Genomic DNA, 26,627 nt, shown 5'->3' with positions numbered 1-26,627 from the left:
AACAACGGTAGATTTAAAGGGTTCACTGGTTTGATGGAAGCGAAAAAAACCGCAATTCGTAGGTAATCAGCTATTTAATGTAGAGGTCAACGTTGTAACAAATGTTTGTTGTTGAGTTAATCGGATCAAGTTTTGGATATTCGTTTTGCCAAAAATAATGGTAATAAACGAGTTGGGTTAGTTGTAGGTGCTGTGAATATGAGTATGGTATGAGTTTTAATATAAAAATTTAGGTAATGATTCAACGCACTTTGTATCTGAAACTTATGTTGATCAGATAGACTGATGGTAATCTCACATATTGACAAGCAACTCTTTATTATTAAAACATTGAGATTTTTCGTCAAAACAAGCGATCTTTGAACTGTTATGACCCAACAATCGTAATTGAAAACGCACAAGACCAGAGGAATTCTCGAAAGCAGAAATTCGATACTGACAGAACAAGTAAACGATAATAGTCTCGAGTGCCTTTAAGTGAATAGTTAAATGCAGAAACGGCACATGTCACATTAGTGAATTATAAAAAAAATGAAATTTCGTTCATATACATCTGTTTCAAATAGCCTTACGAAATTTTTATGGGTTTCACATTAAAATTTTCTTATAATTCGCTAATGTGACACGTCCGGTATCATCATTAAACTATTCAAACGTAAGTTGTTGCATTATGATAGTTTATGTATCAATCTGCTCATACGAACCGAACACCAGTCTAGTATTAATTGACTTTTGAAGAAAAACTAACCGAAATGCATGTTGTAATGCATATTACGCATTGAAATTGTAGAAACAGCCTTGGTTTATTCAGATCACGAGAGATAAAAACTAGGAAGAAATAACACGAAAGATTTTGTTTGCATTTGTACTTCAATTCACTAACAGCCACTATTCATTTGCATATTTGGTCTTTTGCATTTGCTTATTTGCACTTGCTCATATTTGCCTGTCATCGGCTCATATTCGCGTGTCATTTCCTCATAAATCTTGGACAGCACCCATTCATAGTATTTGAGTCATTCAGTCAACTGACTCTAACAACAAAGTAATGGTGAAGTATTGTGGAATCAAAATCAGATGTCTTATACACAGACACACTCTTTACTGCCCTGCCTTCTTAACATCGCGCTATAAATGGAGAAAGGTTTATAAGAAAACGTGACGATTCTAATAAATTCAATAAACTCACGTAATTTTTGAACGATCGCTCAGACTAGTAGATGTTACCCAACACGTAAAAATTTGTGGATGATGTGAAATCATGCTTATGACTATGACATATTCTCTTCTAATCGATCCCTTATCGCTTTCATCCAGAAGAATTTCTCGGAAAACGGTCCATCAATAAAATTAACACTTTTAATGTACATCGGAAGTGTAAAGAAAAGATCGCAATACTCAATACTCAAATTTCATTTTGCATAAACGGCATGATAAATGGAATTTCCAATACAACATTATTCAAAGTATATGCAGACCTGTATTGCACTATATGCATTTATGACTTTCTGCACAAATCAAAAAACAAATTGCTGGAAAAAAAAATTGTTTTAAAAATGCACTCGGTTCGAGTGAGTGGGGGAATTTTCGCGCTATACATCAAATTATAAAATTAATTGAAAAATGCACACCAGAAAGATTCAACCACATAAATATGTAAAGCGGGTAGTTACACCAGCATTTATAAATGTACAAACGTACATTTACAATATAAATATTATACACAGCATAAGAGACAACCTTTTTGTTAAATCGCTGAAATTTGAATTTCGATTTTTAGTCGACGATTTTCCACTTAAGTGTACAGTAGATTTATACGCAATTCGAGAAGGTGTTAATAGTGTGCTTACCATTTTTGTTTAATTACTTTTTGTTGCGATAGAACGATGAGAATATGAACAGTGTCACATTTAATTGTGAAAAATTAATTAACTGCAGTTAAACGTTTATGAGATTTTTTTTTCTTGTTAGTTAATAACAACATATTGTGTGATTGCTGAGTGCATAAGAATGAGCGAAGAATTAATGTTTAACGGTCGTGTCATTGATTTATATTTTAGACGATTTATCGAATAATTCAACGGATTTTTTTTAAAAACATTTTCGTAAAATGAAGGCATTTGTTATACTAGCCGCTTTGATTGGAGTGGCTTTGCCAACGACCCCTTTGAATCAATGTGATAAATGTGAGTCCGATTTCAATAGCAGCAATGGACCAATTTTATTCAAATCGAAACACAATGCCAGCAAATTGGCTAACTTTACATCGAAAGTTAAGGGCATGCACTATGTGTCGGTGGGCGGTGGTGATATTAATATGGATAGAATTGACGAAGAAGCTGGTACGTATACAATAAAATGCATTCAATCATAAAAATCGACTCGCTAAGTAAAAATTGTCATTACCTCGACAGTAATAATGACCCCGTTAATTTGATATTATTTAAGTCAGCGATTTTCATTTTATTGGCGAAAAAATTGAATGCTTTCAGTGAAAGAATTTCGTGAATTTTTTCGGTTAGATGTTGACTTTTAAAAAGGAAATTTGGTTTCCGGCGTCCGGTAATACATTGGTGCCAATCACTTGACTGTTGTAAAATGGAAATATATGCTAGATGCACCGTACCAACGCACTTCAAGCAAAAGCGATCATAGTGGTCAGCTACAGAAAGTACTATATTTTACATGAGAATATGTTTACAGTACTTGACTGTCAAGTTTCAATACCCTATTTAGAGTACCACTCACGCTAGAAGTGCGTTGACTGTACACCATCTACGATCTAGTATTAGAGGCAATTTGTTGAACTAAATTTAAGAATTGCAGCGACCACGAATGAGTATTTATCTTTTCTCTCCAATTCACTTCACTAACTGTACAGTAACGTAACATGTGGGAATATAAGGAGTTTTTTTTATCGTGTCATTATAGTGCCGTTCTAAAAAAAATAATTTGTCTGTAAAAATTTGAATTAATGTTACAGGCAGATTCAGTAAAATTTCAGCACGAATTTGCTTCAGCTGTTTTTCAGCTGGTCCACACAAACAATCAACGCTGTTTATAGACCTTTAAATTAAAAAAAAAATAATGGTCTGGAGGGATATGACAGCTGTTACATATAAAAAAAAATGTAAAAACAAACGCGCTCGCCTTTGTATGAACATTTTTGTATGGAAGAACTGTCATTCATACCTCTAGATCATCTAGTCTTTTTCGAACTTAAAATGTATCTACCTCTTTATAAAGTTTTACAACTACCACGCGCGTGCATGTAGAGCAGCATCAACCGTATAAACAGTTTTGATTGTTTTGATTTGACCACCAGCTGAAAAACTGCTGAAGCAAACTCATGCTGAAATTTCATTGCCTCTGACTGTAAACCGTCCAAGTTATTTTTGAAAAAAAAAATCTGAGCACTAAGTCCAAATATAAAATTTGCAAGACATAAACCACAGCAATGCTCCAAAGAGCGTATGGCGTCGTCGCTAGTAAATTTAACATTTGTCAGTAAAGTTTAATCGGGCAATTATTTACCCGTATTTTGACTGAAAGCTGTTAAAATGATCAGTGCTAACAGGAATTGAGCTACTTTTTCACAATGATATCTGGTATATTAGATACATAGGTAAAGGTAGAGCGAAGTACTTTCAATACCTTTGGCAGTAAATTCAAAAAATTTAATGTTGTGCGCAGTATATTGTGTTCATATAAAATTCCGGTTCCAAAATACTTCAGAGATACAATTCCTCAACACCAGATTCATTCGATTATATAATTTGTTGGTGAAGCTAGTTAACCGGTTGATGTACGTTCCGGATTGATATTTTCGAATGAATTGAACCGTTCTCAAGAAAAAATTTGATTTTGTTGGACTAGCCTCGAATGAGCCTGTTGTACATGCTAAGTAAGTTAGGAATGATAAATAGTGATCAGGGATCGAACCCGGAATAACTGTCTTTTGTGCCATACCGATTGAGCTACCTGACACTTTAATAGCAGTAATGATACTCTTTGTACCACCCAAAAATTTGTTGTTTCATTCCACTTTTGAGGCCAGAGGTTATTTATGAGCGGAAGGGCAGGACACATATAATGATTTTATGTGAAGCTATGCCACAAGAATAATGCACAACGCCTACCTCAAAGATTTTCATGCAAAAGATTAATGTAAAATAATTACTCCAAAGACTTTACTTTTCACACAAAAAATCCACCAAAACGAAAACAGTTTAGTCAATCCTTGCAAATCAATCAATTAAAATTATGACACGATTAAAATGCATACAATACCATTGATGAAAAGTGAAAACAATATTTCTTACATAAAGTTTTAGCCGACGATGCATATAGTTATTCCAACCACACATGCGTTTTGTACAGAGATGAGTTTATTTTGTATAAAATTGTCGGTTCGATTGGAATAAGTAATCGTTTAACTACACGACACATTAATGGGTGTAATAAATTTTCAAATATTGGGATTTTTAATGAGCGTAAAACAATGTAGACAAGAGACTATGCGCAGAACAAAGCTTTTGGTTTATAGCAAAATACATTTAATGTTCAACGAACCATTGTCAATCTTGCTTAAATAAATTCTACAAAAAAGGTAAAGTTCTAAGCCAATTTTTTCATAATTTATGCAGATATTTACTGCACGTCTGTATGAAGTGTGAACTATTACATCAGACTGTCGATATACATTGCTTTTAACATAAATTACTCCTATGACAGCTTACACACTTTTAATGTCCGATGAAATAAATGGCAAGAAAATTGTTAATCCATTCATGTTCGTTCAGTGAGGATGGCTGGAAATAGGAAAAATTAGCTGTGCTAGTGATTCATTAGTTGCATTCCCGTCAGAGTTTGGCGAGACCAAAAAAGTGTAACTCTTTACTATACCAGGACATCACCCAGGATTAAGAAAAAGTGAACGATAGAACGATTTTAATAAATTTTTTTTCAATTTTTTCTAGCTTTGATGCGTAAACTTAGTCAAAAATTGACAAGCATATCAGCAGCTCCTTTCAATCCAGCATACAGTTCTAAAACCAGCTCGAAATGCAAACTACATTCGCAAATGTTTTTGGACGGTCTACGTAACTTGGATCTATGGGCAGTCAGAAGTAAGTTTTAATTTAGAGGCTAGAGGCTTTTAGTAGTGTAAGAGGTTCATGGTTTGGCGAGTGTCAAAACAGTTATGTCTCATGTTATCTACAATGAAGACAGAATCAAACGACGAACTCTGACTGTATTTGTATTATTACAAGAAAAATCATGTTAAAAGTATAGAAGTAATGGTTTTTTGGCCTTTACCAAGGGGAGAAACGAGGAAATTCCAATTTCTTTTTCATCCCCGAGGTGACCACATAATTTTTCATCCGTGCGTGGCGTGACTTACCGTTTGTATCCACGTTTTGTCATCAATTTGTTTCACCATTTTCAAAACCAAAACAATGGGACAGTTACAAAGAGAAAAAATCTTGTTCATCGGAGAAACGAGAGTCGAGAAAATAAAAATTCTTTCACCCGACTCGGGTTACCTGAATTGTCATCAGAGAGAGCGTCAGCAAAACGCCATGTTCGCACCGCATTTGAGTGGAGAAAATAAGGTAATTCACGCCGCACGGGTGAAAAAGATTTTTCATGAATTATATTCCTTGAAAATGCTCAGATTAGATGAAGTGAGAGAATCGATACTTTCATTGTGATATGCTTAATGTGCTATCAGAACAGCATCGGAATTAAAAGAAGTAACCATTACAATCCAAAGAATCATGCACTACCCACCTTAAGATATTTACAAATCTGTATAACAAAGATGTCGCACGTAGAAAGAATAACATCAGTGGAACGTTGATAAAGTTGCTTCTAACAACTGACCTGACAGGGTACAGGGTACTTACATAGCGTGTGTTTTATAGTCAGGGAAACTGGTATAGACGATGAAAAATAAGAAGTTACCAATGCAATTATCCTTATAGAGTGTTTGAAAAAAAATGTCAAAAAGAGTGTCACGAATCGAACTCAGCTAAATTTCCACACAAGTTTTGACGTATCACCCTTCAAAACCAATTGTTTAATCATTATGGATGTTGTATTGCTTCGGACACACCGACCGTTAGAATAATTTTTGAAATTGAGGGGTGCGAAGTATGAGAGATCAAATTGAAATTTGGTAATAAATTTTTTGTTGTACGCGCCCTAATGAGATTCGCACCCGAGACCTCTTGCGTATGAAGCAAGTGGTCAGCGATCTGAACCACCGAACTGAACTGTTTAAACCAATTGTTTAATTTTCTTTTTTCTCTCTTTTTTCGCTCTTTTAACACTCTATTCAATCCATATGTATTAGTAATCTTACGACATTTACGTATGTGTTTAATATGTAAACGTGTATATCGCACGTGGATTGAATAACTTTGATTGGATTATGGATTAGATAGTTGAAAGTGTGACTTGTTTATTTTCTCGCACTGTACTGAGGTCCTATCGAACTTCCTTTGACACAATTAGTACACTTTCCAATAAATTGTAAATTTTTGCCTAGCAATATAAGCGGGTATTGTGCCTAGTGATTCTACTGATCATGGGATTAATCTATCTTCCACATCGATTAAATGAAAAAAAATTCAGGTTAATAATGCAATGCACCCACAAATGAAAGTAAAACTAAGAACACAAATTTTTTGTTCATTACATTCAATTAAATCAAAAAAAAGTGTGTTGTGGTTTATGATGTTGTGCAAGGCAAAGGTAAAAAACTGTCTACCACCGCGACTCAAATATTTATCGACTTAAATGGTTAACGTATTACCTCATCAATGAAACGAACCATTCAACACTTTGCATATCAAAATATATATTTTTTATTATTTCGCATAAACTTGCAATTGATTTTATTTTCAATAATGACTGTGGCATAGAAATCGTTCGATTATTCGCTGTGGAAAAGCATGAATATGAAACAGCAATTTGTGTTTCGTTAAATTGATCAAAAAAATTAATTTGGGCGAATATGATTTGCTATTAAATTGGTATTTTCTTTGTTTAATGGGTACGTTTGTATAAATTACCATACATCCAGTATGGTCTAAGTTTTTGTTTTAGTTAATAATTAATTCAATTCGTGTACGGCATACAATGTCTTATTGTTAATGTCATTTAATTTGTTGCAAAACGGCCAACGATAGATGTGTTAAGTATTAATGTAATTCGAATTGAAGGGTATTGCCATAAAAGTACTAAAAGCACACACGTTTGTCAGTCCTCCTCTTACCGAAGGACGAAAGGATATATTGGGTGATTGTCCAGGATTTCGGAAAGAAATGGAAAAATACGGAATCTCACGTTACGACAAGTGGTCGCTAACATTATTCTTGATTGTGCTTCATTGATCTCATTAGTCAAAACATAGTCATAACACTTGAAGAATGTAAAATGCTCCTGACAGGCATTTCAATGAAAATTTTTCCTGTGGCACCAATTTGGCACCGTTTGGTTCGTTGAGGGCCAAGGGTGATATGCAAAAGGCGTACCGCCGTTACAGTACTTCCAATTCCAGTGCCAGAACAGAGATTATTCGTCTAGGTCAATGTAAACTATGTTTCAAGCCAAAGCACCTAGCAGGGTAATAGAGGATTTTACACGTCAAATAGAGTAGTTTTTTGACACCAATAATACCATTAGCAGCCTTAATGGTAATTTTGCATTGACATTATGAAAAAAAAGGTATGGAAATATTCGCATACTTCTACTGCTAGGTGCTTTGTTCAAGCAGTTGCTGTACAACTGACTTTTCTCCTGTGAGGGGTCCTGTGAACATTTTTCCAAATTTTTTTATTCTCTTTTATTTAGCTTTCTATTTCCCTTAAAAACATAAACTTTTGTGAAACTCACTGCTACCTTGCAAGCTACCCTACTCATTGAATTTACTTTTGAAATTCTGTCTCGCTTTTCTGCATGTATCTACTACAGTATCCAGATTCTAATCGTACAAACACATCGAAACAATCTCTTTACTTCAGTTATGCAGTTTTATTAGACAGATGGATAATGTTTCGTCTCCCCATGGAATAATGTTGTGAACACTTCTTCAGGAAGTTTGAAATCCTTTAGCGCTTCCTTCAATTTCTTTGGAGGTTCAAGATAGTGCTATAAAGCGAAACAAAATATTTTTTATTCTCGCGGAAAAATTAATTTAAAACTACTCACTTCATGAGCCAGACTAAACGTCCCCCAATGGACTGCCACACTGGATTTACTGCAAATGTCTATATGTATTTTCACTGCCTCTTCTGGATCAACGTGTTGCGGTTTCATGAATCCCCGTGGTGCATACGCTCCAATTGGTATAGCCGAAACATCAAACGGCCCGTACACACTGCCAATTTGTTTAAATACATCACAATAGCCAGTGTCACCGGCGAAAAAGAATCGATGTTTCGGTCCAATTACAGACCAACTGCCCCACAGAACGCGATTGTCATCATTTAACCCTCTTTTACACCAATGTTGAGCTGGTGTAAAAACAAACGAAACGTCACTTTTGTGTGAGATGTTGCCGGACTGCCACCAATCTAGTTCAACAACATTTTTTACTCCTGTACTTTTCATCCATTCAGCTAATCCTAACGGTACGAACCAGCGTATTTTGTCACCGAAACGATTGTTTAGAGATTTCACACTGTCGACATCTAGATGATCGTAATGATTGTGACTGATAACCACAGCATCGATTGGTGGCAGGTCATCAACGTTGCACGGGCAACTTCGATAGCGTTTCGGTCCAAGAAATTGAAATGGAGATGCTCTTTCACTGAACAATGGATCTGTTAGGAAGGTGACATTGTCAAATTGAACCACTGTCGTCGAGTGACCCAACCATGTAACGTTCACGCCACTCTCTGGAGGTTCTGCATTAAATACTGGTTTTTGTGTAGGTAATACATTGTTCAGTTCCTGCGTCAAAACAACAATTCGAAACGATGAGATTCAAACACTTTAGAATATTTTACATTCGAGACTTTACCTGGGGCTGTGGAATTGAACTTTTATCTTCATCAGTGAAAATGAAACGGAGCAAGTCCATAAACTTTGGTGAACTCCAGGTCGGCCATGGATTTTGAAATCTTCCTTTTTCAATGACCGATTTTTGAACATTACTCAAATCAACGTCTGCCATAATCAGATGAATATTGCTGACTGTTATTAACCAAGCAATTTTCCGAAAATCTATCAATACACTAAATCGTGTTTTCAGATATCGAATACTGTCAAAAAAAACAGACATTCACTACGAAACACAACGATAAGATTCGATTCGGTTTACGTTATATTTAGATTCTCCTAAAAACGAATTTTATTTTAGGCTTGTACGAGTGGGTGGATCTAATAGTTCTAATGGTAACTGTTCTGAAGCAGCTTCGACTTCTTTTGAAATGATTCGTACATTTAGACAAGTTGCTTTAGAAAGTTGATGAGTTCTTTCCCGAATCACTTCATTTGCACCGTGTGAAATTTCACCAAAATTTTTATTTCAAAGAAATCTTTCACATGTGTATAGCAGTATGGCACACAGGTCTCATGAAACAGATATCATTGCGCATATACAACTCAGACAGTGGGTCGAGTGTGTCTTATCTAATTTTCTGTCTACGTATAGATAAGGTCCCCTTTGAATTGTAATCAACGAAATTTATGAATTAAAATGTTACAAAACTCACTTGCGAGTTATAGTTTAAATGGTCCCATCTGTATGCTCGTACTGTATGTGTTTATTATTTCAATTGGTTAGCACCAGAGTTAATGAGCATGCGTCATCTGGGTATAGAGTTTTCTAATTAATGTTACACGGTTTGGTTTCTTTGGAAACTTAAGAATGAATATTGACATCTGATGTGAAACTGGAAATGTTGTCAAATGGTCACAATTTACGTTGACCAGTGGAACAATCACGCATATTATTAATTTTAAATAACGTTTCGTTGCGCTCTCGATGTCATGTGAGGGCATAAAGTTTCACACATTAAGGTCGAGCCATCATCTATAGAAGATGCTTTAGAAAGATTCATTCAAATATAACTGACTCTTCTTTTAAGTGGTTATCTAGATCAAGCGCATATTTTAGAATTATCAGCGATGGCAATCTGTTATCGACAACCTTGATCTTGGTAATTTGTTATCGACAATGATGACAAAAATAAACGAGTAGCTAGTATAAATTGTCTTACATAACAAAATTTTTAAACAAATGAAGTATGAATTGATGATTCTAGTTCATACAAAATGTTTGAAATCCCTTTCACTTAAGGTCATCTGTTATCGAAAGCGATGACAAAAACAATCAATGAGATATTCCTAGCACCACAGCTTTGCTTCTAGCATGAACATAGGAAATATTTGGAGGCTTTTGCAATGAAAATAGGCCTTGGATTTTCTCGTAAAGATAGGAGTCATGATTTATTGGTGTGAATAAAATCACATAATACATGCAACCGTACGCGCTTTGGTGGCTTTTTGAAGTTGGAAAAACGAGTGTTCGTGCTAGAAGCAGTGCTATGCATTCTTTTATGTAGCAAAAAAAAATATGGCAAAACAAACGAAGTAAAAGCATTTTTTTGAACAAAAGAACTAATAGACTGCGAATTTATCATTTTAGTGCACGACTCAACCGCCAAAATATCGTCGGGAGTGCTAAATGGAAACGTGAATTATTTCGGAGATTTCGATCAATGTCTGAAAATTCAAGGACCCATGGATGACTTAAAAGGGAAATATTGTCTAACCTATCTACAGGCTTCCATACCGGAAAATATGCCGAAACTGCAACACTTATACGATTTGATGCATTCGCATGGTGCTTTTGTTAGTGAATTCGATGATGTAAGTATGAACATGAAGTAATGTAATGCGACAATTCCAATATATTGTAACGCTTCTCCGTGACCTTGAAGTTAATAAGCAGACAAAGGCACTGCAAAAGAACAACTGAAACATTGTATGTTTAAGAATTTGTACGTGTTGTACATAAATATGCTGACCATTTTACTGATAAAACCAGACTGATTCATAGACAGCATATATTAAAATTCGAACAAAAAATAATATTCAAATTACCTCACGCAGCATACATTATTAGCCGTCCGGACAATATATATTGTAGGCAGGCATATTATGAAAATCATTTCACAATTTTAATTATCTTAGCTCATCATTTGACTGAGACTGAAATTGTTTTGAAAAATGCATTTTAATGATCTGCATGCAAATATTGAAACAATAAAATGTTGCAGTTACATATTTGCATGCAGTTATTTATAATGAGGAGGCATATATGTAAGCCAGGCATATACTTTACACATGGAACAAGACAAATATATTCGTTTTCATCTGTATTTGCTCACTCGCAGTCATACAAAAAATGGGCATCAGGGTTGTCTTTCAGAAAACCAATAACGTTCTTGTGGTGATGAAATTTCGCATTCACCGAATATACCGAAACCTATTTCCAAATGAGTACTATCTGCCATTATAGAGAATAGAGAAGTTGTTGCTATTGGAATATGATCCAATTGATTGCACAGAATGCGGAATATGCGGAATGAGTATAACAACGGGTAGAAACTGCCCTTTGTTTCGCTGACGTCGACTATAAGGGTAGTGATTTTGCTAAGTTAACGTAATCTAGGTGTGCAGTTTAACTCATACTCTAATTTTCTACTCGTAGTGTGAGGAGCAGTAGGTGAATGTATCTGTAGCACACCATAACATAATACTCTTATTATCTTATACTTTCGAATTTCTGTGCGCTCTTAATGTGAAACGAATTTATTGCCTTCAACCACTTGCATCCATATTTAATCTACAATTATTCCTCAGCCAGGACATCGAGTACCCAGATTTTCAATGTTAAATTGGGCAGCTTGTGTTCCATCATCCTGTACAGCAATGGACATTCAAATGTCCTTGAATGACTATGTACAGAATTTTACCAAAGGAACAGATATTCATGTTCAGGTACGCGTCGAACCACAGATGTGCCAAACTAACGATCGAGACGCATACGACGAAAATACGATAAAAGCAGCGTAGGTTCATGGAAAATTAGTAACAGACACTCGGTGATGGATAAAGATTTATAATTTCAGAATTTTCTTCTTAGTTGTTATATTGGTGGCCACATTATCGACTGTTGTGGACCTTAAAGTGGTCGATCCAAGTAAGTGATAAGTTAATATTGTGATCGGCCCACTACATCTACATCGAATAACAATTGAGATATTTTCCCTTTTGTTTAGATCCGTGGCTGGTGGCATTTTCCTTGAGAAAAAACCTCCGAGCCACTTTCAATTTAAAGCGAGCACCAAACGACATCGAATGCATCCACGGCATTCGATTTTTCAACGCTTTTCTGCTGTTGGTGTCACACAAATCAATGGCAATCTTTTTCGATCCTTACATCAATCGAACTCAGTTGTCCGAGGCATTAGGTCAACCATGGACCGTACTGGGACGAGCTGCGGCCATTTACACCGACACATTTTTAATGTTTAGCGGTTTGCTAACATCATATGCAATAATTGGCCGATTGCAGAAAAACCAATCACCTCGCATATTACAGGAATATGTCGGTCGATTTATACGGATCGTACCCACATTGGGAGCGCTAATTCTATTTTGTACGTTTATCCTACCGCACGTCGATACTGGACCCCAATGGAATCTGGTGGTAACACGACATGCGGGAATATGTAAGCAACATTGGTGGAGAAATCTGTTGTTCATTCACAACTACTTCGGGTTCGAGAACATGGTACGTTTTTCTATGAAATCATTACGAGTTTACTAACAACGAAAATTACGTTCAGTGTTTGACACACACTCATCATCTTGGCATCGACACCGAACTTTTTGTGGTAGCGCCATTTCTCATTTTGATACTATGGAAATGGCCGAAGAAAGGTGCAATGATCCTGTTAGGCCTAGCCGGTATCAGTACCATAGCTCGATTTAATGTTACCGTTGTGGAGAAGCTATCAAACTACGTTTACTTCGGAACATCGTAAGTTAATGAAAAGAAAATTACGTGTCCTGTCTTAAGCAGCAACGTTTATAATTACCGTAGTCATTGTGTTAGATCGGCTTTCGGCAGAACGTTTAGTCGTTGTAATGTTTCGACATTTTCGTTACCAAAAGCTGATCTAACAGCGACTTGTTTTAATGATGAAAGCAAGAACGGTGACCGTTGCTTACTAGACAAACCCACTCACAGAGCAATAGTAATGTAATTCTTTCCATCCGGCAGAATAAAACGACTTTTCAAAACGGCTGACTACATGTACAGCATCCCATTCTATCGATCGACAATTTACATTTTAGGAATTCTGCTCGGATATGTTCTCCGTGTATTCAAAGACCACAAACTGACGAAGGTAGGTGTGGTTGCATTACAATTACGAAACGAACGCACAGCTTCCACCTATTGTAGGCGCAATTAAAAATTGGCTGGTGTATAAACGTGACAATATTTCTGCTCGTACTGCTTGGACCAGCTCCGATGGGTAGCATTGGTTATGTTTACAATGAATATCATGCCGCTATTTATGCAGCCTTGGGACCCATGGCATGGTGTGGATTAGCCGGATGGATTATTTTTACATCGCATCTGGGCTACCATAGTAAGATGGTACAGTGTTCCAACGAAACGTGTTTTTAACATAAACCCAATGATTGCAGGTCTGCTAAGCCGGCTTTTTTCTTGGCCAGGATTTTTAGTTACCACACGATTGTCGTATGCCATTTACTTAACACAATTTCCAGTTTTCTTTTTCAACGTTGGACGAACCAGACATGCTACACATTTCAGTTTTCTTAGTTATACGGTGAGTGGATGGCCGTGTTCAGAAAAGTAAACTGAATTTTTGATTTGATTTCGTTCTTCGTCTTTTCAGCTTAATCTTAACGAAAACATATCGATTGCATTGGCGTCAATAGCTTTAACGATATTTTTCGACACTCCTTTCCAGAACATAAAGAAAATTATATTCAGTCCATCCAATAAATCTTCAATTCCTAGCGGAATAAGTGTAAATAAATCAGAAAAACTTGAACCAATTTCACATGCAAAGGAATTGAAACTTGAATGATAATTGACACGTTCCATTTCTAAGTTCATTTTTAATAAGAAAAAAAAGCTCTGAAAAGCTCTGTGAAATTCTTCGTTAAGCTTTTTACACAGAGGAAAATTGAAGACTAAAATATTTCTTGGATTAGACGATCAACATCGTTCTCCTTCGAAATCCGTTCCTTCTAAAATCAGATCATTTATTGGGGGATGGTCCATATTAGACGGTATATTTAGGAATCGAGCATGTAAAAATACGGGGTTTTCGATTAATGGCATCGTGACATCAGCTGGCACCATGTATAATGTGCGATTCGTTCAATCTGACAATTTCCGAAGTTCTATGGCCGAACCCACATGAGTTCTTCTGCGTTGACGGGACCGACAATTATGCTGTGTTTTCCATTGGAATACGATATTCATTACAGGATAAGTAACGGAAAACGCAGCATAATTGTCGACTTCATTAACGCAAAATAGTTCGTGTGCTTTCGGTCCATATTATGTCGCTGTAATGGCAATTTCTTCGTAATACAAGCGATAGAAAAACGCATAGAAACTCGTGCTATCTGTTTTGAGATCGACACATTATTTTGTGAAGAGACACTAAATCACAACCATTCAGGTGTCAATAGCATCAAACTTATGTGCTTGGCCGCGCGTCTGAATACAACGTTTTGTCAATGAATGAGACTACCTCCTCAACTATATCTACCTTGGCATTGAAACGATATCCCGAAAACAAAAGTGAATCAATTGCGTGCTGACCAAAAATTTTAACTTTGAATTCTCCTCTGTGTAAAAAACGTTACCATTTGAAATTTGCCATTTCAAGATAATCAAAATGTGTATTGGTTACAGGTTTACCTCAAAGAAACTTTTAATAGTGTAAACTTGTCACCGTTCAAATTTTGATTACCCTTTATCTTAGTCACTCGTTTAATATGTGAGTTTGTAAATAAATAAATAAAAAAAATATTTCTTCACTTTTTGTTGGGCATGTTTGTTTTTTTGTTTTGTTCGCTGCTCGCCGGTAAGTATATTATTTATCATCGGTTACACTGAATTCTTATAAATTAAATAATACGAAGAAAAGAAAGAAAGAAGCGATTCGTTAACGCGGAATTATTTCTGATAACCTTTTGTTGAAAATGATCGTTGCAATTTCTATATTTACTTTTTTACTGAAAAAAATCTCGTAATTAGCTCTTTCAACATTTACTCAATGGAACAGCCGATCATATGAATTTACCTCGTCCAAGTTGAGTCGACACTCTACAGTGCCTATTTAATAGGATTCGTGTCTCATAAATCAATGGTTATCTGAAGTGAACTATAAAGTCAAGAGTTACTTGATATATCCACGTTGGTTACGTACACTACGATTTTCGATTGCTGGAAAATAGTCGAAATATATGCATAAAACGTTCGAAATTTTAAGTCGTAGTGTACTTAACCAACGTGGATATATCAAGTAACTCTTTATTTTAGTTGACCTCACTCTTGTCAGCAATAAATAATGAATATCCGCATAAAAAAGCGAAAAACAAACGAAAGAAAGAGATAAAATTTCATCGACCTGGGGTGGACTTCCGCTAAAGTCGCTCCAACCCTTTGCAGTGAAACTTATCCAAGGATGTTTTTACATGTTATGGTACTATAGAGGCTGGGCTCTCTCGCAATACATACCATGTCTCGGACTTATGTCACATTGTCACTGCAGCCGGTTAGGGACTTGGGAAAATCACCTATTTTTTCACCTAAAGTGATTGATATCACCAACAGGTCAACATGGACCTGGTGGTGTGTATACTCAAAATGTGTGTCTCTTCAAGGCCTACAAACCTAGCTAAAAAAGTTTTTTCCCAAAATTGTTTTACTCAACTAATCACGAGAAAACGATTTTGGGCTCCTTTTAGCAGACCCTTACTTCATGACCTCGAGCGTCGACAACAAAATATATGACACCAAATTTAGTACCACGCTTTGCTCGCAACAGTTCAACGAATCGAATGAGCTATAAGTCAATAATATCCGTGACCCCTCGTCCCAACGTTGTTCGAAGATTTCGCGATATCACTCTTAATTCTTTTTAATCTCAATCACTTGTTTAATTTTTATGTTTTCCTTTTTTTTGCATTGGTTTTTTTATATTCCATAGAAAAATTCCCCGGTAAGAATTATCATCCTGTGTACTTTAGCGGCAACTCAATAAATACTTATTTGAAATAATTCGAAGAGAAGAGAGATAGGTTCATTTAATATGTAAATATTTTTCCGATAACCTTTCGTTGAAAAAACTCGTTGCAATTTCTATTTTTACATTTTTATTTATTAAAAAAAATCGCGTAAAAATATTGAATGCAAAAATCCTAAAGTCTCACAATTGATGCATCCGTTCTTAATCTGATGTGATGACGCAAAGATCAAACACAGACACACGTCTCTGACAAACAGTGCATCCTGCCGCACAAAAAACACGTCCAACCAGAATACGATAGAAGATTTCAAAGATGTCTATTTTATCACTCAAAACCAAAATGTTGCAATAATTCTAATTGTGTTGTAAAATGGCTGGTGAGGGGACATCCATAAATGACATTCGCACGAAAAGGAGAGGGGAGTCTTGCAAAATATGACCGTCATATGGTGGAAAAGTGCATACAAAATGAGAGGTCAGAAATTCCGCACACACAAAAATCGCTAACATGGACCATTCCCTAATCAAAATATTATATAATCTATTCGCTTCAAGTCGAATTAGCTGATAGGAATATTTTATTATGCTTACGTCTGGGGCTTCCCAGGGTAACGTTGTATGTTGTAGGAAAATCAGAATTCTATTTTTTAGCACGACAGGGTGCTATTGAGCAATATTGAAACATTAAAATTAAAGTTGCGAGAGAAAACATTCTAAGTTAAAATAGACATGTTGCATAAGTTAAAATAAGCATAATTTACCACTACACCTTATCCAAATGTTCTTTAGGTTTTTTTTTAAAATTAATGAAGAACATTAATTTCAAAGGACCGTATGACGTCAGACTAGTGCGGTCGTTCATATGTAATACATACACTAACACACTCGCAAAGCCGCGCTTACGTCATTAGTTGTTCGTCTATTTACGTACCAACATAAAAAAACGAAAATATTAACAAACACTTACTCGAATGTAAACAACTACTCGCAAATGAGAATGATGATGTAGACGAATTAGGAAAATTTTAATTGCTGATTTAAAATACTAATTCACTCAAGAGATGTGTAAGATTGTGTATTTGAGGGTTTTGAAACCCGAATAACAATAATAAAATATTTCCAGAAGACCATGCAAGTTGTCTATTAGAAAACGCAGAAAACTCGAAAATTACAAAGGATGAGATGGTTCAGTGATTACGTACCTTCCACCTTCCACCAAAATGATTTGGGTTCGATACCCGCGGCAGACAATTCCACACTGGATATTTCTATAGCATATCCTAAAGTTTATTCAAGCGGTCTATGGTCTATATTTTGGGTAGTTGTAGTGGGTTCGGTGGTTGTAACGATGCACACAATGAATGATTCATAGGACGACCTAAATACGATGAATTTTTCTAAGGCGAGATACCAATTAACGCCTAACAACTTTCTTCAGATAGTATTTGCATACTTCGGTTATTTTTTCGGCAAAATTCGGTATTACGTCTTCAAAAAAGGACGGTAGATGGGTTTCATAGGCAACTCAGAACTGATTATTAAGATGTGTATCCTCTATAAAAACAAAAAATTAAACTCTGGCAACTCGGGTGGACGAGACAAACCAATTAATATCATACTGTTACATGTTGAACGGAAAATTTCTAGTTACAAAAGTTAAAGTCCTTGAACAAATGTGCACAAATTATTCACCCTGTTCTTGTGGAACCTGTATTGTATATTATAATAAAAAAAGAATCCAAATAAAACCAGTGGACGGTATAAAAACGACGAAGCAGACAGTTAATGAAGTTAGTAGTTAATTCGATTTTGTTCGCACAAAATGAACTCATCAGTCGTGCAGTTTCTCATTTTGTTTGCATGCTCAATCAGCTATGCTTGCGCCACAACAACATGTAAGATAACGATCCATTCTATAGAGTAAAACAGTGCGTTGTATAGAGTGATCACTGATGATGCAAATGTTGTCACTTCATGTGAAGCATATAGAAAGAAGGATCAGTGATGTAGAGTGGTCACAGGGATTCGGCTTATCACTCTGCAACCGGCCAATCCGCCGAGAAATCAATGATATTCATTCGATTGCATGTGAAAGGAGGTGAAAAGCTGAACCCCCTAACAAAATTAAAGTGTTTATTCGATGCAGTTACAACTTACGTTTTCTTCACAGATCGGATGTGTGTACCGCATCATATCATGGATGCTTGTAAAGAAGTAGCCTCTAAATCGAGCAGTGATGTTCAATTCGAATGTGTAGCTGGCAGAGATAGGTTTGTTGAATTGATGCTCGAAATATGGTTTCACTTTCTCACTAGAGACTATTCCTTCAGAATGGAATGCCTGGATAAGGTGCTAAATCGACAGGCCGACTTTTTAGCTGCTGATCCGGAAGACATGTACATTGCGTTCAATCTCAAGAATGAAGATTTTTCCATTTTTTCTGAACTGAGAACGGTTAGTAAACGTTTTACAGTTACTGAACTTTCACGTACTGTCTCATAAAAATAGAGAGAGGAACTCGGGGCGGAGTTCCGTTACGAAGGCATTATTTTAACGAGAAAAAATAACGGCATCAACAGCATGGCGGATTTAAGGGGAAAGAAGTCATGCCATACAGGTTTCGGACGTAATGTTGGCTACAAGATCCCGATCACCCGATTGAAGAAAAATGGTGTCCTCAAAATTAGTCCCGATCCAACGCTATCATCGGTCGAAAAGGAATTGAAGGCGCTGTCCGAATTCTTTACGGCATCATGCATCGTTGGAAAATATTCAGCAGATAGTGAGGTCAACCATAACTTAAGTATGACATTCTATTCCATCTGTACTGTTGCATCTTTATGAATTTTGTGCTTAATCTTAAACCAGAACAAAAGTATCCCAACTTGTGTGCATTGTGTGAAGATCCTGCCAAATGCGACTACCCTGATAAATTTTCCGGCTACGATGGATCAATCAGATGTCTGGTCGATAACGGTGGCGATATTGCTTTCACAAAAGTAATTTACGTTCGTCGGTTCTTCGGTGTAAGGCAATATCTACATTTTGCTAACACAAATCCTAATTTTTGAACTTCTTTTGTACGATTTAGCTTCCAATCGGTAACAATCCTGCAACAACTGTGGCTCTAGCTGATCCAGACGACTATGAATATTTATGTGAAGATGGTAGTCGTCGACCGGTAACTGGAACAGCTTGTACATGGGCGAAAAGACCATGGCAAGGATTCATGTCGAATGCTGACGCTAATTCAAATGTGGCACAACTGCAGAGCAGTCTGCTGAATTGGTACACCAACGGACTGAATAATGTAGACAAAGCAGTTGCTAGTAAATTGTGGATTACTGACAAATATTCGGTTGTGCCTAAAACTGATCTAGCTTTTCCCGGTGATCACTTGATCAGTGCAAACTACAAAGACGTTATTGAAAGGGACGGAAGTACTTCGCAAAAAATTCGGTAAATTTTGGCTGTAGTTGGACTTGAAGCTCTTGGTTCTAGCAATAAATGTTTTTGCAGACTTTGTGTTAAGAGCGAGGCTAAGAGCGACATTGAAATGCGAAAATGTGGAATACTGAAACAGGCTGCCTATTCTCGGGACATTCGTCCAGAATTTTACTGCGTGGAAAGTAACGACTGCATACAAACGGTATGAGAACAATGCTTACAATTAACAGTCGCTTGATATTCTACGAAGCCTTTGTGGAAAACTTTAAGTAAAAGTAAATCCACAAAAGCTTCAGCGAATGGGTGAGACAAGGATTGCATGTACTGTCATACATACGTTTCCATCGTTTCAGGTTCATGAAAGTAATGCAGATGCAGTAGTGTTACATCCGAACGACTTTTTTCGAGCCCATGATAACGAGCTTAAAAAAATTATGAAAGAAGTAATAGATCCAGAGAGTGTTTATGTCGTTGTGGCCGATAAAAATATCAATTCCGACGTGCTGAAAAAGATGAATGTGTAAGTAAAAGGCAGCGTAATGAATTCGCATTAAGCGTAATCTCAAAATGATTCCAGTAAATTCGACAAATCAGACATGAGGGCCGTTGATGTAGCACTTACATTTAATCGAGCCCGGAATATCGAAACGGATATCGAAGACATTCCATCAGCCTCTAATTCTCAAATCGAAATCGTTCATTCAAGCCGTCTATCCGACGAAAAGTATTTAGACAAGCAGTTGATCTGTCCCGATTTCACCACTAAGGACCTTAGCGAAGCAAACACATGCAATTTCGATGGCAGATACACGCGCGGCATATTTGTACGAAACAGTTTAGGCGGAACGGAATTGGAAAGTATTGTACACGGTTTCAAGTCATTGTCAGACCAGTTCGGTCATGGCGGAAATTTGGAGAATGTTTTCGAGTTGTTCGGAGAATTTGAGCCAGGTGCAAAGAACGTTATTTTCACTGATGATGCGAAAATGTTGGAAAACGATGACGATGTTAATGTTTTATCAAAGACATAAGTCTCTTTCATATAAAAATTTGGTGAAACTGAACAAAATTGTGTTCAGCAATTAAAATACGAATAAAAGTTACTGAACAAAACTGTGTTTCTATATCAGCCTAAGTGCTGAAAATTGTTAACTTTATGAACTCTCATCTCAGATAGACTTTGAATAGATGATTGAACCTACAAACAAATTCTATCGGACAATAGGACAGTTGAAAAGAACGTCATGAGATTTCCTATTTTACGAACGCAAACCTATGCAGTGCCGATATGCCTACCACACTTACGTATAAAGGTAATGACACAACTCCGCAAACATTTTTTTGAATAAATTATTCCAGGTATGCAGACATTCCTTTCAGCATATCTTTCGAGTAAAAACAGTGAATTTTCTAAAATAATTTCATTTTATTAAAATTCCGAAAAATTACTTATCTCTAGAGTGTCAGAATTAGAGGAAGTCACTATTACAAATCCAAGCAATAGTAGAAATTAAAAAGTTAAGTTTTAGCGTGTGTATCGCATGTAGAATGAATAATATCAATTGTATTGTATTCGATGAAAAATTCTAATTCTGACACTATACTTAATTACGTTCATCATATTAGCTCATAAAAACAACTTACTGTACTAAAACAATGTTTATTGGAAATTAAGGAAGGGTAAATTAGGAAAGGGATGACGCCTGCTTGTGCTTTAATGGTTTTAGTTTTTCAAAAACAGATTTTGATTGAGAGAAATCATCAAAAAACGAATATTTACGCCTAAATGTAGGCTACAAATTTGCAAAGGTTCCATTGCTCTTAAGAGGCACCGGTACTTTGCCGAAAAGCAAACATTAGGGCGATTTTTAAATACAGGATTTTAGTTTACTTTTGATGATATCTTTCCATCAGAATCCTTTTGAATGAATGAATGAATCGCAATTTTATTGTCTACTATGCTCTAGCCGACATACATAATAAAGCACAAATATAAAGAAAAGTAAGTAAAAATATCACAAAACTGGAAGAACTTTGTCAACAACCGGAAGCAAAAATCCAAAAAACCAAACAGCAAGTAAAATTACAAGCACAATAAGCAATTGATAAGTCAATAAGTAAACCTCAATTAAATAATAAAAAGAACTAAAAAATACAACAGAATCTCAAGGTTTCAAGCGCGAATTGTCAGGAAAAGCGGCATTGTCAAAAATTAATATAGAAATTAAATGTGCGACCGCAATTCCGACCACGAATGTGTTAGCTTTCAACAGAAAATAGATTTGGTTGTAACAATTTGACCAGCTCTGAGAACAATGAGCAGTTTATGAAAATTTCATTAAACTGCTCACTTTTCTCAGAGCTGATCAAACGACTACAACCAAAACTAATTTTTATTTAAAGCTAGCAGATTCGTGGTCGGAATTGCGGTGGTACATTTTTCAAAAAGGATTCTGATGAAAAAATATTAACAAAAATGAAATACGAAACACGCAAATATAGGCTACAATTTTAGCTAAGTGCCGGTGCCTCTTAACTGCAAAGTATACTAAGGTATACTTACTGTCTAATGGAATAATTATCATGTCATTATAACACATCTAGAGCCTAATAAAGTACTTTGCACCTCGACTGCATAAATAACAGTATCCATTAAGCTAATACCACATACATCCGGGGAATGTATTTGTTGTTAGACAAAATTACTTTTTACTGAGCAAAATAAGAATTTTTTCTTGTGATTTAAATGCTTGCACAAAGAGCCCAGAAAAAAAAAGGCCATATAAAAATGACATTTAAATGGATCGGGTAATATCAAATTAAATCCCATCATTTTTCAAACGAAATGACAACGAAATGATGAGGTTAACAGCGACATCTGCAGATTTATGTCTAACGTGACAATCTGCAAATATCGATAATTAAGAATTGACGCACAAAATTTGAAATGAGAAATAAATTAAATTTTTATTTATTCTGACACGATTTGAAGTTAAATGTTTTCTTACATAGACCTATTGTATTGCGTATTGATTACATATTTGATGTTTGATATTCATATGTAAAATATCTATTCATGTAAGAGCCTAGGGTTTTTATAGATCGTACGGCGCGGCGTGGGGTAATTTGGCAAAAACAACGTATTTTTTAACTACGTAAAAGGTGAACTTGCACACGATTTTTCGATACCAAAATTTTCTAAAAAGCATTTGTAGCAATAAACGAGCGTGTGCGAGTTCACCTTGTACGTAATTTAAAAGTTTTTTCTTGTGCCACAGTGTGCCAGATTACCCGATACTATTTCAACCTCGAAATTTTCCAATTCAACGATAGTGAGTGTCTGTTTGGGAACATTTTGTCGGTGGGTCTTTGCTGTTTAGAGATTAATTATAGAGCGCTAAGATGTGAATCATTTATTTCGATTATCTATTTATGTTATATGAAGGAGGGGAATTTTGACCACAATTTAAGTTGAGGCACATTACATCTGTATTTCCATGAGTTGTTCGAAAAGCACATTTAAGGGAACTGTTCGCCATCGACTGAGGTGTGTCTCCTCTTATCTTTTGGAATTGCTACCTGCATGATTATGTATTTTTAGGTTTGAAGATCTAAACATGACATAGTTTACATAGCTTGTAATATGAGTGCTGGAGATGGCTGAAATTTTCGATTTTGTTGGTCCACTGGTTGATAATTGACTGTACCAATATGAAACGCTTGACGTATATCTTAGTTCCCGTCCTACCACGATTTTGATATTATACACTATGTTGTGAGTTTCATGGCTATGTAGTATATTGTAAAGGGGTGTAAGGGAACAACAGATGAGCGCTGGTCCAGTCACCACTACAAGCATGCCCCTAGGCTGAAACACAAATTTCTATTTGATATATCAGTATATCACCTATCAGTATTACATAACGAACTGTATGGAACTGCATGTGCTACCACACAGCTATTTTGGGGAGGTCGGTTGAAAACTTGTTCACTTCAATTTGAATAAAAGTTTAACTGCAGTAGGTCCAATAGTATCAAGTTTAAATTTGATTTCTGAAGTCAAGTTTTAGTTGAAGATCTGATTCATAAGAAATATTTCGATGTTGAAACAAGAAACAATTTTGTTTAAATCAATTCTATATTCAAATTCTTTTCAAAGTACGCCATCGAACTCTTAATAAATTTTAAATTTCGTAATTCACATTCATTAGTTGTTACATAATGGATCACAAATTTTATCACATATTGGTAGAAGAAATAATTAAAAAAGATTATTTAAATTCAATTCAAACTAAGACATTAGTTTTGTTTGCAAATTTCACCAGGAAAATTTGTCTTTGGTTTAAATGATAGTGGATGTTTGTGTCTTCTGTTGCTGGCGTTTTCTATATAATTCGTTGTGGTACCGGTCTTTCGCCAATTCAATCGTTGAGCGCATTGTTTTTTCAAATGTCTTCTTGTCCATTGGTTTATGGAGGTCTAAAAAGTGAATAATTTTGCGATTAGCCAGTTTTATTAGAAATCACCTGCAAACGTCTCGTTAATTGCGAACTAATTACACTAATATAATATTATGCACCTCTTGCCAAAATTATTATCGAGACACGTCAAGATAACAATTTTGGCAAGAGGTGCATACACTTTTTATCTGCCGAGAACATATATACCGAAATAAACAAAAATACTCTAGGGGGATAAGTGAGAAATTATTGTTCTAGGCAGATAAAATATTTCTAATTGAGTGAACAAAGAGGGAATAAACTTCAGTTTTAATTGGAAATATCTTTAGGATTTTTAATGGAACATTATGGCATGTTATAAAAAAGATCGAACTAGGGGATTTGGGGCCAAGCAAATTAAACAGTTTTATTAAGCACATTTCAATATGCAGCACGACAGAGTAGAGTTAACCAGACAGGAGCGCTGATTTGACGAGGGACCTGAATAATCTAGTAGCCCTATATTTTTTTGCGATATATATATATGTATATATGTTCATTTGAGTTCATTTTTATACAGTGCATTAGGTCGATTAGGTCCCTTATTTAACGTTTAGAAAATGAACCGCTCCTGCCTAGTTTATTTTATTCTGCCGCGGTATGCAGAAGATGAAATTTTTGACCAGTTATTGCACAACTAGTTAATTTCAAAGTTCTTTGAAAATATTCTTTTTCCAACGCACTTCAAGCATGAGTGGGTACTCTAAATAGAGTACTGAAACTAGACGGTGTATCATACAGACGAAAAACACTGTAAAGACATTTTCATGTAAAATAGATTACTTTCTGCAGCTGACCACTATAATCAGTGCTTGAAGCGCGTTGGTTGTACTCAAAAATATTTGTAAGAGTGTAAGGAATTTTAATAGATAAAACCTACCCTGTATAATCTCTATGATTTTGAATCCGTCCAATTTCTTTTTGCCCATGATTCCTTTTAAATTAAACTGGGCCACCAACTCATCAGCCAAAAGGACATTGAAAAATGCTGTAAAATTGTCCGGATTGTTTGTTGTTTTGAATCCACGTATGTATGCAATCTAAAAAGGAAGGATACAGATATAAATACTCGATGAAACGAAAACTATTTTACCTTACTAGAAAGGTTATATGGCTCTTAGGCCCTTTACTGAGTTCGTAAGGTAAAACAATAGCATCTGAACCAAGCAGTAGAACAGATTTGGCAAGAGGGGCCTGCGTATGCAACCCTACTATGTTGTCATTATAGTTCTAGTTGTTGACAGTATTTTGGTTTCGATAAATAAATGTTTCATCAATTGCTTATTGACAAATCATTAAATAATAATATTTGACCTAACTTGTCTACGTTTTAAAGTGAACTAAAAATTTTAAATTTGTGCCACTTTAGAGGCTCCCATTAAATTTATACTTGTGGCGGCCCAAAACATTTTGTTTATTTTGCGGCAGATCAGAGAGGCTAAATTTCCATTAAAAAAAATCTGTTCTAGTGCTTGGTTTAGTGCTATGGTAAAACCCAATACAGTTCACGGTAAAAAATTGGTTATCTCCAGTCACGATGATTAAATTACTTAGGGCTGAAGCCCTAGGATAATTTTACTTATCTGGATACGAGATGGCCAATTACCTCCCTGGTATAGTAACCTAATAGAAGTACTAATCGTGCTTCAACAATTTGTGAAAATTAGTTAAAAATCAGAGATTTTGAGCACCAAAAATCTAGATTACTTATGCATGACATGTTAACTATAAAGTCACTGCGTTGGCTCATCTTTTTTCCTAATAGTACATTACTTAACAATGGGGCAAATGATGAAAATAGTACTTCTTGTGTGAAATTTTCCGATCGAGGTGTAGCCGAGGTCGGTAAACACACAAGAAGTACCATTTCCATCATTTACCCCATTGCGAAGTAAGGTATTTTAATCAAAGAAAGGTAAAGTTTTGGATCCGTGCAGTAAAGAGAACTTTAACTCACGCTTTTGAATAAACGGCTTTTCAATACATTTTTTGATAATAACATTATCACACCTTTGGAAAACATAAAACTACCACCAAAAAGGGTTGCACTTGCATAACTTTTGAAATAAACTTACCAATTTTTCCTTAAAGCATGTGTCTTCTATGATACGCGTATCCATTTCAATCAGCTTAATCTCATCCCTTATTGGTAGCAGTTTTTTAATTTCGTCGTTGTCGTTGTTATGTTTTGTGTATTGTAAACATAACTTTTTGACCGCTACTAAAATTTGTGCATCCCGTTTCGACGAAGCTAGCTGCATGGCCTCTATTCGATCAAGTCTATTTATGATTTCACCATACTCGGTTTCTGGAGATATGTTGGTATCGGTTTCAACTGCTTGCTTAGTTACAC

At 35.6% G+C, this 26,627-nt stretch overlaps 3 protein-coding genes across 4 annotated transcripts; 2 read left to right on the top strand and 1 right to left on the bottom strand.

Annotated features, from left to right (window-relative positions):
- The first annotated feature begins 1,680 nt into the window (after positions 1–1,680).
- Positions 1,681–15,121, top strand: LOC119085647 (O-acyltransferase like protein). Its single transcript, XM_037196084.1, has 11 exons — positions 1,681–2,342; positions 4,980–5,129; positions 10,664–10,887; positions 11,884–12,092; positions 12,153–12,223; positions 12,303–12,817; positions 12,873–13,066; positions 13,310–13,436; positions 13,493–13,682; positions 13,741–13,886; positions 13,956–15,121. The coding sequence occupies exons 1-11, from the start codon at positions 2,111–2,113 to the stop codon at positions 14,148–14,150; spliced, it is 2,253 nt and encodes a 750-aa protein (XP_037051979.1). The 5' UTR covers positions 1,681–2,110; the 3' UTR covers positions 14,151–15,121.
- On the bottom strand, positions 7,844–9,747 carry LOC119085648 (N-acyl-phosphatidylethanolamine-hydrolyzing phospholipase D-like). Of its 2 annotated transcripts, XM_037196086.1 has the most exons (4): positions 9,729–9,747; positions 9,035–9,237; positions 8,218–8,964; positions 7,844–8,157 (listed from the first exon to the last, which is right to left on the bottom strand). In XM_037196086.1, the coding sequence occupies exons 2-4, from the start codon at positions 9,185–9,187 to the stop codon at positions 8,044–8,046; spliced, it is 1,014 nt and encodes a 337-aa protein (XP_037051981.1). In that variant the 5' UTR covers positions 9,188–9,237; positions 9,729–9,747; the 3' UTR covers positions 7,844–8,043. The 2 variants fall into 2 exon arrangements, with proteins under 2 accessions (XP_037051981.1, XP_037051980.1); XM_037196085.1 differs by lacking the exon at positions 9,729–9,747 and having other exon boundaries at positions 9,035–9,387.
- A 2,954-nt stretch (positions 15,122–18,075) lies between the features above and the next one.
- LOC119085646 (transferrin) lies at positions 18,076–20,882 on the top strand. Its single transcript, XM_037196083.1, has 9 exons — positions 18,076–18,223; positions 18,499–18,598; positions 18,659–18,782; positions 18,837–19,131; positions 19,197–19,354; positions 19,420–19,787; positions 19,848–19,977; positions 20,129–20,295; positions 20,353–20,882. The coding sequence occupies exons 1-9, from the start codon at positions 18,151–18,153 to the stop codon at positions 20,804–20,806; spliced, it is 1,869 nt and encodes a 622-aa protein (XP_037051978.1). The 5' UTR covers positions 18,076–18,150; the 3' UTR covers positions 20,807–20,882.
- Positions 20,883–26,627: the final 5,745 nt, after the last annotated feature.

This window comes from Bradysia coprophila, chromosome X (genome assembly GCF_014529535.1).
Source record: "Bradysia coprophila strain Holo2 chromosome X, BU_Bcop_v1, whole genome shotgun sequence".
Taxonomy (NCBI): domain Eukaryota; kingdom Metazoa; phylum Arthropoda; class Insecta; order Diptera; family Sciaridae; genus Bradysia; species Bradysia coprophila.
The sequence above is the reverse complement of the archived record's forward strand: the minus strand, read 5'-3'. Positions and strand labels throughout refer to the sequence as shown.

What these genes read in the sequence shown, in the direction of transcription:
- LOC119085647 (XM_037196084.1), top strand. Translation starts at nt 2,111, where the DNA reads ATGAAGGCATTTGTTATACTAGCCGCTTTGATTGGAGTGGCTTTGCCA. An exon ending in TAGAATTGACGAAGAAGCTG is followed by an intron (nt 2,343 to 4,979) that starts GTACGTATACAA and finishes AATTTTTTCTAG; the next exon opens with CTTTGATGCGTAAACTTAGT. An exon ending in TCAGTTTTCTTAGTTATACG is followed by an intron (nt 13,887 to 13,955) that starts GTGAGTGGATGG and finishes TCGTCTTTTCAG; the next exon opens with CTTAATCTTAACGAAAACAT.
- LOC119085648 (XM_037196085.1), bottom strand. Translation starts at nt 9,295, where the DNA reads ATGTCTGTTTTTTTTGACAGTATTCGATATCTGAAAACACGATTTAGT. An exon ending in GTTCAATTCCACAGCCCCAG is followed by an intron (nt 8,965 to 9,034) that starts GTAAAGTCTCGA and finishes GTTTTGACGCAG; the next exon opens with GAACTGAACAATGTATTACC. An exon ending in CGTTTAGTCTGGCTCATGAA is followed by an intron (nt 8,158 to 8,217) that starts GTGAGTAGTTTT and finishes TTCGCTTTATAG; the next exon opens with CACTATCTTGAACCTCCAAA.
- LOC119085646 (XM_037196083.1), top strand. Translation starts at nt 18,151, where the DNA reads ATGAACTCATCAGTCGTGCAGTTTCTCATTTTGTTTGCATGCTCAATC. An exon ending in ACGTTCGTCGGTTCTTCGGT is followed by an intron (nt 19,355 to 19,419) that starts GTAAGGCAATAT and finishes TGTACGATTTAG; the next exon opens with CTTCCAATCGGTAACAATCC. An exon ending in GTGCTGAAAAAGATGAATGT is followed by an intron (nt 20,296 to 20,352) that starts GTAAGTAAAAGG and finishes AAATGATTCCAG; the next exon opens with TAAATTCGACAAATCAGACA.